At 45.5% G+C, this 16,677-nt stretch overlaps 1 protein-coding gene across 1 annotated transcript in view; it reads left to right on the forward strand.

Moving 5' to 3' along the window:
* Positions 1–16,677, forward strand: part of LOC119964903 (astrotactin-1-like) — a 3,158,558-nt gene that overhangs the window by 3,140,283 nt on the left and 1,598 nt on the right. Inside the window, 1 exon segment of the mRNA XM_038795000.1 lies at positions 4,691–4,874. Coding sequence (XP_038650928.1) covers positions 4,691–4,874 — 184 coding nt within the window.

Here is a 16,677-nt window from a genome sequence, read left to right on the forward strand (position 1 = left end):
TTAAAAGCTGGCGCGGCCCGCTATTCTCCCAACCGGCGTGACATCGGAGAATCGCGCCCCATGTCTTCTGGGAGAGAGTTGTGGAGAAGGCTAGAGAACAGACTGTAGGAAAGATAGTGTGAGTGAGAGTGCTTCATATTTACTATATTAGTGTAGAGATTAGCGGTAGACGAGTGTAGATTGTATGTTTATTGTCAATTGTTTATTATATTGAAATGAAAATCAGATTCAACTAAGTAGAGTAAATAAATCATTAACTTTGTTTAATGTAAAAGCTAGTTGTGGTCTTTGTAAACACTACGGCAACCTTCCTAGAATCTGAACCACACAAAGAACACCACAGTAATCAATGTCCACATCTGATTTATTGTTCCTGTGTCCCAGATAATAACTGTCAGTATCGGATGTATTGTTATTGTTTGTCTCAGATAATCACTGTCAGTACCAGATTTATTTTCCCTGTGTGTTCCAGGTAATCACTGTCCATATCTGATTTAGTGCCCTGTGTATCCCAGGTAATCACTGTCCATATCTGCTTTATTCTCCCTGTGTGTCCCAGGTAATCACTGTCCATGCCTGATTGATTGCCCTGGGTGTCCCAGGTAATCACTGTCCATATCTGCTTTATTCTCCCTGTGTGCCCCAGGTAATCACTGTCCATATCTGATTTAGTGCCCTGTGTATCCCAGGTAATCACTGGTCCATATCTGCTTTATTGTCCTATGTCCCCCAGGCAATCACTCTCTGTATCTGCTTCATTATCATTGTGTGTCGCAGGTAATCACTGTCCATATCTAATTTATTGTCTCTGTTCCGCAGATTATCACTGTCCATGTCTGATTTATTGTTTTCCCTTCTGATTTATTGTCCCTGTGTGTCGCAGGTAATCACTGTCCATATCGGATTTTTATTATTTGTTTGACCATTTGTTTGAATTTTGATCTTTCATGTTGTTGAAGATAATTACTTCAGATTTCTTTACACTGTGCCATTTTTAGCAAAGGTCCGGCCCATATTGATCAAAATCTGTACCTTTGATTGCTCTATATTTAGGTAAATAATATCATCATGGGGTTATAGCTGGAGCCCTCTTACTATTTTGCTGATCAAGAGTTGCTGCGTTGCTTAAGAGAAGACTGACAGGAGCACAATGGTTAGCACTGTTGCTTTACAGGGCCAGGACCCAGGTTCGTGTGGAGTCTGCACGTTGTCCCCGTGTCTGCGTGGGTTTCTTCCGGGCGCTCCATTTTCCTCCCACAAGTCCCGAAAGGCATGCTTGTTAGGTGAATTGGATATTCTGAATTCTCCCTTAGTGTACCCGAACAGGCGCCGGAATGTGGCGACTTGGGGATTTTTACAGTAACTTCATTGCAAGTGTTAATGTTCACCCACTTGTGACACTAATAAAAGATTATTATTATTACCCTCTAAATCTGTCTAAAGTTGTACCTTGAACAAGTGTTTTCAATTGTATCAGGCAGTAAACAGCAGTAAAACTGTGAATTTACCTCTTCAGTCTCAGATATAAAATAATAAAGATGCCACTCGTTTTCTCTTTAAACACGGACTTCAAACAAAAGTTTGCTGGCTGTACCTTCCGTCTGTTCTAGCACACCCGCTGTGCCAGCACCAAAAGTTTTTGCCCTGCTGTTTGAAAAATTCCAATGTTGTGCATGGACAGTTCTCAGTAGAAGTCCCACTCATGAGTATACTTTTCCTCGTAACTTGATTGAGGGAACCTTAATCATGGTGGACATTCCAAGAATGTCAGATGCCCTTGAGTGTCACCAAAGCCTGTGATCTATCCCAGTCGATTCAGTCTTGATACTTTGCATCAACTAATTCCTATCTTTACACTTTCCTTTGGGTCACTCAATTAGTCCTTACCCCCTTTGTCCCTGCTAATATTAATCCAATAAACAAATCCAATCCAACCTGTCGTGGATCACTCTCCGCAATCTGCACCCACTGTTCCTCCAGCAGCTGCTTGGCATTGTGAGTAACATTTTTCACTTTGAGTCCAACAGCTGTGGGGCTGAAACCCCACTCGAGAGACTTTGGCACAAAATCTAAGGTGACACTCCAGTGTAGTACTGATGAAGATGCTATCTTTCAGATGAGATGTTAGACCGAAGCCCCATCTGTTGGAGATAAAAGATCCAATGGTACTCTTTGAAGAGCTTGGAATTCTACTCTTTGTCCTGGCTTACATTTATCCCTCAGTTAAGATAAAGAAAGAGGATTATCTCGTCATTGTCACACTGCTGTTTGTGGGAGCTTGCATTTTGCACATTGCCTGCGGTGTGACCCACATGACAATAGTGACTGCCTTCGAAACTACTTCATTGGCTGTAAAGTGCTTTGGATATGCTGAGGCTGTGAAGCCTAACTCTAACCAGAAAAACAGAGCATCTAGTCATTAACATAATGCTGCTTGTGGAGCTTTCTGTGCGCACATTGGCTGCCACGTTTCCTATATTGTCACAGTAATTAGACTTCAAAAAGTACCCCATTAGTTGTAAAAAAATTTGTGACACCCTGAGATCATGCCATATACATGCAGGCATTTATTACTATTTATATATGGAAGTTTTCCTTTCTTTCTTCTTCTCTTTCTTTCTGTCCCACTTTATTTCTTACTTCTTCTATCTTGTGCTCATTTTCAATGAGCTGTGTCCCCAGTGTTCAATACAAGATCATGTCACTGGAATCATGGAGTATTACTGCACAAAATCATAGAACCCTACAGCAAAGTTGTGTCCCTGCCATGACTGTGCTAGCTCTTTGAAAAAGCATTAGTGTTTAGTCCCACATCATTGCTTTGTGTTTGTAACCATGTCCGTTCCTTATCCTCAAGCACCTCTCCAACTCCCTTTTGTCTATCATTCATATGCAAAAAGCAAGAGGGTGGTCAAGGAAAGGATTGGGCCATTTAAGGACAGTAGGGGGACTCTATGTATTGAGCCAGAGGAAATGGGCAAGGTACAAAATTAGTACTTTGCATCAGTGTTCACCAAAGAAAAGGACTTTGTGGAAGATAATTTTTGGGGAGGGTGTATGGACAGTCTGGATCATGTTAACATCGAAAAGGAGGAGGTATTGGGTATTTTAAAAGATATTAAGGTAGCTAGGTCTCCTAGGCTGGATGGTTTTTACCACAGAATACTGAGGGAAGCAAGGGAGAAAATTGCTGGGGCCTTGACTGACATCTTTGTATCCTTAATGGCTACAGATGAGATCCCAGAGGACTGGAGAATAGCTCATGTGGTCCCACTGTTTAAGAAAGGTAGCAGGGATAATCCAGAAAACTCTAGGCCAGTGTGCCTCACGTCGGTAGTAGGTAAATTATTGAAGAGAATTCTCTGGGACAGGATTTATACCCATTCAGAAACAAATTGACTCATTAGCAATGGCCAGCATGGTTTTCTGAAGGGGAGGTTGTGCCTCACTAACTTGATCGAGTTTTTTTGAGGATGTGACAAAGATGATTGATATAGGGAGGGCAGTGGATGTTGTTTACATGGACTTCAGTAAAGCCTTTGACAAAAAGCCTCATAGCAGACTGGTACAAAAGTTGAAGTCACAAGGGATCAGAGGTGAGGTAGTAAGATGGATACAGAACTGGCTCGGTCACAGAAGGCAGAATGTAACAGTAGAAGGGTGTTCACACTGCTCCAGCCAACTCTAATGATTTATGACATTCTAGGATGGCTGTTTATTAACCCAAATAAACATTATGCTTCTTTAACTGCCTTATCCACTTACCCTGCCAGCTTTAAGGATTTGTTTACATGGGCTGATCGACATTCTCCAAAATTGTGCCATTTACAGTATACTGTCTTTGCATGGTAGCTGTCACAAAGTGCATCACTCCACAATTCTCTGTGATGAACTCTCTCTGCCTTGCGAGATGAGTGCAGCGTTACTTGCTTTAAAATGTGACAGCATTCCCCCCCCCCCCCCCCCCCCCCCACCCTCCTGCTCTCCCAACCTCCTCCTTTAGTAGCAAGTTCTGCTTTAGAGTTGGTGGTCAATTGGATAGTCAGCAGCTCTGTAGTCCCAGCAGTGCCAGCTGCGAGCGCTGGGGTGGCAGGCAGTCCCACCATGCCAAGGTAAGATCGAGGTTGGGAGCCCAGGTTCAAAAGTCCAGGGAGGGTGGGGGAAGGGTTAAGGGGGTAGTGGGGCGGGGGTGCCTTCATTGGCCCCCGGGGCCCACAAACCAAGAAGGAGAAAGCTATTTGGACCAGTGTTCTATTTCCCCATTTTTCTGTTTCTTTGTCCTTCTGGGAAGGAGGATCCCCCCACACCCCTACTCTGGCCAGAATTAGTCCATGCCAAAGGCATGGGCCATAGGTAAAATACCAGGGGTGGTTGAATGAGGCCTTTAAGTGGCCAGAATTTGGGATGAGGTTGAAGGTGTGTACCTGATTGTTCCCCTGCCCCTGTAAAATCTTAGGTAGGCCGGGGATGGCTGAGTTGGTGGCAAAAGCCACCCACTGGAATTTACGATCCCTCCCCGCCCTCCACCTTCAAACCTACATGAACAAATCCTTCAATTGTCTTAAACACCTGAATTCTTTCAATATTTTACCCAGCAACAAAGTGGAATAAGGCTTTCAACTCATTTATTGGATGGGTTCTTGAACATCTCTGATTGCTTATATTAACTGGTACACTTTAACTCCTCCAGAAATTGCTGACAAAATCTATAACTTATTCAATGGCTACACAAGTGGAAAGGAGCAACAGACTGCTTACAACACGCTGATGGACCTGGGCTCATCCACCCTGCATCGAGTGTATTACCACTACAATCAGGACTACGAGCATTTTGGAGAGTTCACCTGGCGCTGTGAAGATGAATTGGGACCAAGGTTTGTGTACATTAGCTGCTTTCAGAATGGAATAATCCATGTTATTCTCTTGTCCCCTCAAGCTTGTTCCTTTGCTCACTTCTGATGGTAAAACTCAAGCAGTGAGCAGTTGAGGGCCTCACGGTAGCATGGTGGTTAGCATCAATGTTTCACAGCTCCAGGGTCCCAGGTTCGATTCCCGGCTGGGTCACTGTCTGTGTGGAGTCTGCACGTCCTCCCCGTGTGTGCGTGGGTTTCCTCCGGGTGCTCCGGTTTCCTCCCACAGTCCAAAGATGTGCGGGTTAGGTGGATTGGCCATGCTAAATTGCCCGTAGTGTAAGGTTAATGGGGGGATTGTTGGGTTACGGGTATACGGGTTACGTGGGTTTAAGTAGGGTGATCATTGCTCGGCACAACATCGAGGGCCGAAGGGCCTGTTCTGTGCTGTACTGTTCTATGTTCTATGTTCTATGATGTCCTAGTCCAGGGCACATTTTGTAAAAAAATCCACCTACCCTGCGCATCTTTGGGTTGTGAGGGTGAGACCCATGCAGACACTGGGAGAATGTGCAAACTCCACACCGACTGTGACCCGGGGCCGGGATCGAACGTTGCAGAAAGATCAATTAATCTTTGTAAATCATTTGCCTCTGAATTTACTTTATCGACCACATGCTCAATAAGTTCTTCACCAATGAAAATTTTCTTCTCCACCAGTTTGCTTGCCTGACTTTAGTGCAGTTTTATGCTTATCCTGATGTAATGTGTGGAATGAAGTCAATGGAAAATGGGAATTGTGCACATTGTAAAATGGAGTACCAGTTTGTTACCAGACGAAAAGAAGCCTGTTTTGAACCGACATTCAGAAGAATTCCGTGCCCCCCCCCCCCCCCCCCCCCACACACACACAACCCCAACTCCACTTGTAGCCTTTGACCATTTATCATCCTGGGGGTTACCATTGACCAGAAACTTGGCTAGCCATTTAAGTACTGTGGCTACCAGAATCCTGCAATGAGTAATCCACCTCCTGACCCCACCCCCCCGGCACAAGTCAGGAATGTAATGGAATACTCTCCTCTTACCGGAATGAGTGCAGCTCTAACAATATTCAGGAAGCTCGACAATATCCAGGACAAAGCAGCCCACTCGATTGCTATCCCTTCCACAAACATCCAACCCCTCCAAGATGCCCTACAGTCCACCAAGGTTCCTTTGGCAGCACCTTCCAAACCCACCACCACTATCATCCAGAAGGACAATGGCAGCAGATACCTGGGAACCCCACCACCTGGACGTTCCCCTCCAAGTCAATCACCTTCCTGACTTTGAAATATATCGCCGGTCCTTCAATGTCACTGGGTGAAAATCCTGGAATTCCTTCCCTAATAGTTCTGTCAGGGTACCTACACCACAAGGACTGCAGCAGTTCAAGAAGGCACCTTATCTCCACCTTTTCAAGGGCAAATAGGGATGGGCAATAAATGCTGGCCTAGGCAGCGAAGCTCACATCCGGTAAATTAATTTTAAAAAACATTGGTCAGTTGGAGAGATAATAATCTTTATAATTGTCACAAGTAGGCTGACATGAACACGGCAATGAAGTTATTGTGAAAATACCCGAGTCACCACATTCCGGCACCTATTCGGGTACACAGAGGGAGAATTCAGAATGTCCAACTCATCTAACAAGCACGTCTTTCAGGACTGTGGGGGGGAAACCGGAGCGTCCGGGGGAAACCCCCGCAGACACGGGGAGAACGTGCAGACTCCGCGCAGACAGTGACCCAAGCCGGGAATCGAACCTGGGACCCTGGCGCTGTGAAGCAACAGTGCTAACTACTGCGCTACCGTGCCACCCATATGATATGGCACTGGGAGCTGGACTATTGACCAAGGTGAATGGAGGGTCCCTGGATCAACCCCAAATTCATGACTCCAATTCCCCCAAATGTTTGCCCTCCTGCATTCTTAGGAACCAGTGTGGTAGTGCCAGGCAGTAGTCTGATAATTCCACTGAAGGCATGGAGGCACAAGTGGATTGGGGTGGTGGAAGTTGCCCTGCCATAACTCTCTTCTTAGCGCCTTGCACCCCGTTGTCAGAGGCAGACTGCATGCCAACCTTTTTGATGTAGATTGGTGCATGCCGGAAAGAAAAGAGCGAAGTAATTTCCCAGGAAATCCTAATTAAATGCCAGGATCAGTAAAAGTGCTTTCCACTGTGGTCCATTCGAAAACTCAGGATGAAAATTATGGATTAATTGTTCTTACCCATATGTGAAATCAGGAATCCCTTGGGCTGCTGTCACCTTTGATTATATTTTACAAGCACGGATATTTCTGGAAAAAGCCTGTATTTATAGAGAACAGTGTGTAACTTGGGGCCCTGTTAGGTTTTCCTTTTCTCAGAAATCAAGTCTCCTTTTAATCCTCAATTGCCAAAAACCCCAGAGAATTACAGACTTCCTGGGCAGACCTCTTTTTAAAAATACTGCTTCCACACTTTGGTTCTGAAAGCAACAGTAATTATGCAAATTAAGCATCAGGAGTGCCTTTATTATTGCAACATTAACTCTTCACACAAAAGTGTTCACATGCCTCTTAAATGGACTTTACCAGTGCCCCAGTTTGTCTGTCCTTCTTTCGAGACTCTGTGCTTATCCCATTCCTCTCCTGAGGGGATTCTCTGCCAGCCCATATGTATTTGTATAGTTGACTTTTGCCGACCCTCACTCCTCTCCTATGTAGTCTCTCGGACAGACCTTGGTCACACTCCATGCCTCTCCATGGTCTGCTCCAAACTAATAAAAATATATATTGTGGGTAGACAGGAAAGTTGGGGTTGAGGTTACAATCAAATCAGCCATGATCTTATCGAATGGTGGAGCGGGCTCAAGGGGCCAAATGGTCGACTCCTGCTCCTGATTCGTATGTATGTTCATGTGTTTGTACTTGTTTTTTGAAGAAGGAATGGAGACTATGTTTGCTCCATTTGAAACGTAATCATTGTATTGTTTTGGACGACTGTATGCGCATTGATGAAATGTTGATAGTTTCTCCTTACCAACAGTTCTAAATGTTAAATCTCTGAAGCATCAATTGCCAAGAATGGTTGAGAGGATAATAGAAATCCTCACCTCCAAGTTTGTTCCACCTGCCATTCAATGTGATCATGACTGATTTGCAACCGAACTCTGAATTCTCCGGCACTGGAGATTCGGCGGAGGCGAGAATCGAGCCGAGCTGGTCGGCTGACGCTCGCAGCGGGCCCCCTGGCGATTCTCCAGCCCGTGATGGGCCGAAGTCCAGCTGGTTCTTTGCCAGTCCCGCCAGCATAGATCAGATTAGGTCCCTTACCGGTGGGATCTGGTGGCGTGGGTGGGCTCCGGGACCCTGGGGGGGCGTGGGGCGATCTGGCCCAGGGGGGTGCCCCCACGGTGTACTGGTCCGCGATTGGGGCCCACCGATCGGCGGGCGGGCCTGTGCCATGAGGGTACTCTTTTCCTACGCGTCGGCCGTGTCAGGCTCCGCGATGGCCGACACGTAGGTGAACCCCCCCCCCCGCGCATGCGCGGGGATGACGTCAGCAGCCGCTGATGCTCCCGCGAATGCACCGACTCACGTCGGCCAGCAGAGTCCCTTCGGCCCCGGCTGACGTGGCGCCAAAGGGCTTCTACACCAGCCGGCGGGGCACAAACCACTCCGGCACCGGCCTAGCCCCTGAAGGATTCTGCACCTTTGGGCCGGGCCGACGCCGGAGTGGTTCATGCCACTCCGTCCTGTCGGGACCCCCCTTCCCGCCCAGTATGGGAGAATCCCGCCCCATATTTCAACCTAACTCCATATACTCATCATTGTCCCATAGCTCTGAAATCTAAGAATCCCACATTTAAAGTTAATATTTGGTCAGACATTGCCTTTTACGGAAGAGCGTTCTAAACTTCGACAAGTCTTTGTGTGTGGAAGTATTCCCTAACTGCATCTCTGAAAGCTCATGCTCTAATTTATAAATAATGTCCCCTCATCCTAGACTTTGTAACCATCAGAAACAGTTCCCCTCCATCTACCCTATCCTACCAATTCCTCTTTCATATCTTGAAAACTTTGACTAATTGCAGGAAATACGATACATTTTACATTATCGCTCTTTGTAATTTAACTCTTGGAGTGTGGGTATCATTCTGGTAAATCTTTACTGCACTCCTTCAATGGTCAATGGATCCTTCCTAAGGTCTGGCACCCAGAACTGCTCATAGTTGTTGTCTAACCAGGACTATGTTCAGCTGAAGAATGACTTCTCCCTTGTATTCTAATCCTCTAGATATAAGGCCAGCAGTCCATTAACCACGCTGATTATTTTCTGTATCTATTCATGGCATTTCAATTGTATATGCCTCTGGACTCTCAAGTCTCTTTGAACCCCCACTGTTTCTAGCTTTATATCATTTAAAAAGTGCCGTGTTTTAAACCAAGTATATGACCCCACTTTTGCCTATGTTAAAATTGTCCATTTATCTTTCAATATTTGTGATTTTTGGACTTTCATTGACAGTGTTTACAATGTTTCCTACCTTTGTGCCATCAGTAAATTAAACAAAGTGTATTGTTGAGGCTTGTAAACTCCAGTCTGCCAGTTACAACGCCTTCCTATTATCCTTCTGGTTTCTCTAATGCCACTTGGCCATTTTACTAACCAGGGCAATAATTTCCCTTCACTTGTATGAACTTCTCAGTTTTAGCTCATAATCTCTTACCAAATGCCTTCTCTGACCCTCTTTGAAAGCCAAAGATTTTCAAAGTGTTGACATTCCTGCAATGTCCCAAGAACAAATGTTAAACCAACTGATCTTGCCAGGTTCCCCCCCCTCATTTTTCTTAATTAGTGGAGTGACGCGCATAGTTTTCCAATCTAAAAGAATGGTTCCGATGTTGAGCAATATTTGTCAGGGCATTTGAAATATTCTTACATATTTCCATTGAAATACTGGATTGGAAACCATATGCTCCCTTCTTTAGTCTTTATTTAGTGCCATTATTTTCTCCATCACTGTTATTTTCTTTATTTTAATTTTAAAACCCCTGTCCTTGATTCAATATTAGTTTCCTCTGGATCTCTGGCATGCTACCCTTTCCTCCACTGTAGAAACTGATACAAAGTAATTCTTCAACAGATTCAAATTGTCCTCATTTTAAGTGACAAGGTCACCATTGTCAGTTGTCAATGGACCCTCATTGTTCCTGACCACTTTTATTCTTAATACATACGTTTTTCTGAGTTGATTCTTATATACTTGTAAGTTTCTTTCCATATTTGCTTTTACTTTCTGTTTTGTCACTGTTACATAGTGCCATTTATAAGCCTTATAAACCTTTCTCCTATGTAATTGTTTCTCCAGCATCTATTGAGGTTTTTGAGCATGTGCGGGCTTTGGGGGGCAGTCTGCAAGAGGGTGACCTGCAGGCAAGACCTGCTTCTACTAGTGCTCCTGTTTTCACAGTTATTACTGTTACTCTTGTTTTGCTAAGTTACTGTTATTGTCAAACTATGTTATTTATTCATATAAAAAAGATCCTTCTTTTAAACAACGCATTCGACTACCTGCTTTGAGGTTTTAAGTTACCACATCTTTTTGGTGATGAGGAGAAAAACAAAAGAAAAAGAAACAAAGTTTAGTGAAGTTCAGCGTGGCAATGCAAGTTTGAGCCACGAGCACCACTTCATCATTGGGACTGCCCTGGCAGGCTTCATATGAACTTTGCGGGACCTTTCATGAACCATATGTTTTGGGTTGTTGTAGATGCACATTCAAAATGGTCAGAAGCAAAACGGTGAAAGCGGTGGAATGTTTTAGGCATGGTAGGCCACACTCTGCAAATCATTGCAAGTTTAGGGATGCTGTTTGTCACCAGTGCAACAAAAAGGGGCATTTAGCAAAGAAATGCACAGGCGCGAAGAGCAAGGCAAAAGCTGAGCAAGAAACTTAAAATTTGCAGAAGCCTCAATCCGCTATGCATCATTTAGACAGCCCAAAGCAGGCAGTGGGGCAAGCCTACGGCATGTTTAATGTGAATGCGGTGCAAGCAGAGCCTATTTTTACTACAGTGGTGGTCGCTGGTAAGCAAATCAAGATGGAGGTTGACCGCAGGAATGCCTGGTCTGTAATTCATAAAGAGACTTACAAGTCGACGTTGAACTCTACCCATGCGCCAGGCCATACTCCGGCAGAGATTAATCTTCGGATGTACACTGGAGAGTCTCTACCTTTGTTTGGGACGTTGGAGGTCCATATTAAGTCTAATGGTCAAGAAGAATGGACAAGCCTCCTTGTGGTCAAAGGGAACGGGCTAGGTTTCCTAGGGTGGGGCTGGCTCAGCAAAATTCCATTGAAGGTCAAGCACATGAGGGTGACAAATGATATTGTCAAAAAATATCTGAACATGTTCAAGGATGAACTGGGTACATTGCGTGGTACTACTGTGAAGTTATACACAGGTTTAATAATAATAATCTTTATTGTCACTCGTAGGCTTACATTTCACTGCAATGAAGTTACTGTGAAAAGCCCCGAGTCGCCACATTCCGATGCCTGTTCGGGTACATGGAGGGAGAATTCAGAATGTCCAAATTACCCAACAATATGTCTTTAAGGACTTGTGGGCGGAAACTGGAGCACCCGGAGGAAACCCACACAGACACAGGGAGAATGTGCAGATTCCGCACGGACAGTGACCAAGCCGGGAATCAAACCTGGGACCCTGGCACTGTGAAGCAACAGTGTTAACCACTGTGCTAGCATGCCGCCCACTCTTTACACCGCTCTCACTTTTTCAAGCCTAGGACAATGCCCTGTGCCATGAGAAGGGACGTGGAGGAGGAGTTGGAACGGCGCCAAAGAGTCCAATCGTTTTTGTCCTGAGAAATGATGGTACGGGCGCATATTTAGAGTTTCTACAGTGCAAGAGGAGGTCATCTGGCCTATCGAGTCTGCAGCAACCCTTTGAAAGGTCATCCTACCTAAACCCACTCCCTACTCCTCCACCCTATCCCAGTAAACCCACCTAACCTGCACATCCTTGGACAATAAAGGGCGATGTTTAGCATGGCCAATAACCTGCTCATCTTTGGACTGAAATATGGTGACTACAAGTTCACCATTCACCAGATTGCCAAGTTAGATGCTTAGCCATACCTAGGGTGGAAGATTTGTTTGCAACTCTTGTAAGAGGCAAGGCGTTTACAAAACTGGACATGAACCAGGCCATATCAACAACTCTTGCTCGAAGAAGTTTCAAAGCAAACATAACCATTGACACACATAAATGGTTGTACAAGTACAATTATTTGGTTTTTGGCATATCCTCCAGTCCAGCGATCTTTCAAAGGACAATGGACAACCTGTTACAAGACATTCCTCAGGTTGCAGTCTTCTTGGGTGACATCATCATTACTTTTTTTCCAATTAAGGGGCAATTTAGTGTGGCCAGTCCACCTACCCTCAACATCTTTTGGGTTGTGGAGGTGAGACCCACGCAGACATAAAGAGAATAGTAAACTCCACACAGACAGTGGCCCGGGGACGGGATCGAACCCAGGCCCTCAGCACCGTGAGCCAGCAGTGCTAACCACTATGCCACTGTGACACCCTGTGACATCACAATTAAGGGAAGACTGAGGAGGAGACCTCAGAAATATGGATCATGTTTTGAAAATGTTTTCAGAGGCGGGACTGCGTCTGAAGAGAAGCAAGTGCATTTTCCAGGCATCAAGTACAGAGCATCCAGGCAACAGAATGACTGCACAAGGCTTATCTCCTGTGGAGGGAATGTTTGAGCGATTAAGGAATCTCCAGAGCCCAGGAATGTGTCAGAGCTCAGGTTATTTTTGTGCTCAGTAAACTATTTAGGAAGGTTTTGCCAGACCTGTCTACAGTGTTGGCTCCTCTGTCCCTATTTCTGCACAAAGAAACCAAATGAAGTGGGAGTCCGCACTGAAGGCGGCTATCAACGATCTGAAAGTGCTGCTGAAATAGTCTAATCTGCTAGTCCATGTTGATCCAGACAGAGAACTTGGGCGGAATTCTCCGAGCCTCCGCGCCGAAGTCGCGATCGGCACGGGGCGGAGAATGGGCATTGACGCCGAAATCCGGTGTGCCATGATTCTCCGGGGACAACTGGCAGAGTTCCCAACGGCGCGGTTCTAACATCGTTTTGCCTGTCGGGAACGGCTGGTGGCAGCTGCGGGCTCAGTCCGCGGCTGCCCTGGTTGAGGGCGGGGGATCCTTCACCGGGGGAGGGGGCCTCACAGACAGCCAAGAGGGCGATCGGGCGGCACCCAGGGCGATCCTGGGAGGCCTTACATTTTTGGTGCCGCTCCATGGTCTGAGTTCGCCATCGCGCACAGTGCAGTGATTCTGTTGTCTGACTGTTCTGGGAACATGATGCTGGGAAAATGCACTTGCTCCTCTTCAGACGCAGTCCCGCCTCTGAAAATATTTTCAAAACATGATCCATATTTCTGAGGAAATATGGTTATTGGCATTTGGACCCTTTTCTCTGGCTCTGTATTTGATTAAAAACTGATAAACTCTAACATGCTCCACTTCTTTATACAAGGTCATCGAGTTGAAACATTAATCCTATTTCTGATTCTGTAGGTGCGATCTGACCGGCTGACATTTTATGTCACTGTTGTTAAATTCCAATTCTCTTCCTGCATCCACTCTATACTAAGCCTCCGGTGTACTAAGGCAGACTTCTGTCTGTTTCCATAGCTAGTAATTCCTTGAACAGGTCGCTAGTCTGTCGCCTGCTGAGTACAAGAGGAAAAAAGGAATAACTGAGCAGTGGTTGATGGAATGAGATGAAGTAAGGTAGGGGTATGCACAGGAAACACCAGCATCGAAATCTTGGTCATATTGGTCATTTCTGTGCTGTAAAACTCAACATAATTATACGCAAAATGTAAACTGCTGCGCCCTGTCTTCGATGGTCGAAACACTGGCTTGGGTTTAGTGAGTTTATTTATTTAGTGAGTTGCTGCAATGAGTGTTGAGCTATTTGATTCATTTTGAAAAGTGGGAACATTAATCCAAGGGAAACGTGGATCACATTTCTATTGATGTCCCAATTAGAGGAGTCAAACTTGTGCAAATAGAGCCTAAATTTGTTCTGGGGAGAGTGCAACCCAATAGCTTATAATTGGAGTGAATTGTTCACCTTGATGACCATTTCCAACATGGTCCTTTCTCTGTATATCTCAATGATGCAAGCTTTGTTGAGTCTAATGTGAAGAAGGCCTTCCTCTCTTCATACTTGGAAGTTTGATAACAAATTTATTGGGATAAGATTGGAATAATCAAGCTCACAAAAGTAAAAAAAAAGGTCGTGAATTTTGTGAGTGTGCCTGCAATAGTATTTAGTTAAATATTTCCTCATTTTTTTTTTACATAGGATTTACAGTGCAGAAGGAGGCCATTCAGCCCATCGAGTCTGCACCGGCTCTTGGAAAGAGCATCCTACCCAAGGGCAACACCTCCACCCTATCCCCATAACCCAGTACCCCACCCAACACTAAGGGCAATTTTGGACACTAAGGCAATTTATCATGGGCAATCCACCTAACCTGCACATCTTTGGACTGTGGGAGGAAACCGGAGCACCCGGAGGAAACCCACGCACACACGGGGAGGATGTGCAGACTCCACACAGACAGCGACCCAAGCCAGAATTGAACCTGGGACCCTGGAGCTGTAAAGCGATTGTGCTATCCACAATGCTACCGTGTTGCCCATTTTATGTTTCCAACCTCCATTCTCAGACCCTCAAAATGAGCTGTTCTCCAAACTATTTTTCTTTAAATTAAGGGCAATTTTACCATGGCCAATCCACCTACCCTGCACACCTTTGGGTTGTGGGGGTGAGAGCCAAGCATACACGGAGGTTTCTCCAAACTATTAACCTTTTGTTTTTGTCTTACTGATGTCCTTCTCTATCATTACCTTGAAGCACGCATTATGTTATGGTCACTGTTCCCCTCTTTTCACCTTTCTTATCTGCTTTGGTTCATTCTCCATTACTGGATCTAATAGCGAATCTTCCCTTATTGGGAGTTTTACATATTGGGTAAGGAAGGAACCCTGTACACATTGTAAAAACTATAATCCCTTATCCCCCTTTAATTACTTCTCTCCAACTAACATGGGGTAATTGAAATTCCCTACGAATGTATATTATTTACTCAATTTGTTTGAATATTTCTTCCACCACCTCTATTTCATTATTAGGTGGTTGAGAGATTGATTGATCATTTATCTTTTATTTTTATTAACATTAATTTTATTTTGGCCTTGCAAATGCATCCCTTTTCCTACAGTTATGATGTTATCCCAAATAGGTTACGTTTCCCATTTCCCCTCTCTCTCTTCTCGAAAGATACGCTGCAATGTTTAATTCCCAGTCCTGATTTTCCTGTGGCCATGTCTCCCTGATCCGAATTTTGTCTGGTTCATCGCAGTACATGATTGGCTCCAGCTCCCCTGCTTTATTTTTTTATTTTTCCAATTAAGGGGCAATTTAGCATGGCCTACCCTGCCCATCTTTGGGTTGTGGGGGTGAGACCCGTGCAGTCACTGGGAGATTGTGCAAACTCCACACGGACAGTGACCGGGGCCAGGATTGAATCCGGGTCTTCGGCGCCATGCTAACCACTTAGCCACCAAGTCATTCAGCTCCCCTATTTCATAAAGGACACAATGTGCGCTACCATAGAGACATTTTAACACATTTTGATGGGATTTTCTCTCAATTCATGATTAAGTACCATTTTTAATTTCTGGTCTAACTCTAGATGATCCCTTGCTATTAATGTCCTCCTTTATGGTTCTTTCCGTTTTTCTCCTCCCCTGTATTGTTTACATTTAGGGTGCTGCTGTTTCTTATCGATTCCTCTCGCCACCTTCCTAGTTTAAAGCCTTTGCTACCTCCCTGTTTGCCCTTTCCACTAGGATACACACTGGTCCCACCGTGTTTCAGGTTGAGCCCGTCACAGAGGTAGAACATAGAACATAGAACAGTACAGCACAGAACAGGCCCTTCGGCCCTCGATGTTGTGCCGAACAATGATCACCCCACTTAAACCCACGTAACCTGTATACCCGTAACCCAACAATCCCCCCATTATCCTTACACTACGGGCAATTTAGCATGGCCAATCCACCTAACCCGCACATCTTGGACTGGACTGTGGGAGGAAACCGGAGCACCCGGAGGAAACCCACGCGCACACGGGGAGGACGTGCAGACTCCACACAGACAGTGACCCAGCCGGGAATCGAACCTGGGACCCTGGAGCTGTGAAGCATTGATGCTAACCACCATGCTACCGTGAGGCCCCGTGAGGTGCGGCTCGTTCCTGCTCCAGAACTGGTCCAAATGTCCACTGGAAATGAACCCTTCTCTCCCACACCAAGCCCTTAGTCACATGTTAATTCTCCTGATCTGCCTGCTTCTTCAATGCACATGTCTTGGGCGATAATCCAGAGGTTATTAGCCTTGAGGTCCGAGGGCAGCACAGTGGTTAGCATTGCTGCCTATGGTGCTGAGGACCCGGGTTCGAATCCTGGCCGTGTGTCACTGTCCATGTGGAGTTTGCACGTTCTCCCTGTGTGAAGTTTGCACGTTCCACCCCCCACAACGGTAGCACAGTGGTTAGCATTGTCGCTTCACAGCTCCAGGTTCGATTCCCGGCTGGGTCACTGTCTGTGCGGAGTCTGCACGTTCTTCCCGTGTGTGCGTGGGTTTCCTCCGGGTGCTCCAATTTCCTCCC

Source organism: Scyliorhinus canicula, chromosome 4 (genome assembly GCF_902713615.1).
Source record: "Scyliorhinus canicula chromosome 4, sScyCan1.1, whole genome shotgun sequence".
Lineage (NCBI taxonomy): Eukaryota > Metazoa > Chordata > Chondrichthyes > Carcharhiniformes > Scyliorhinidae > Scyliorhinus > Scyliorhinus canicula.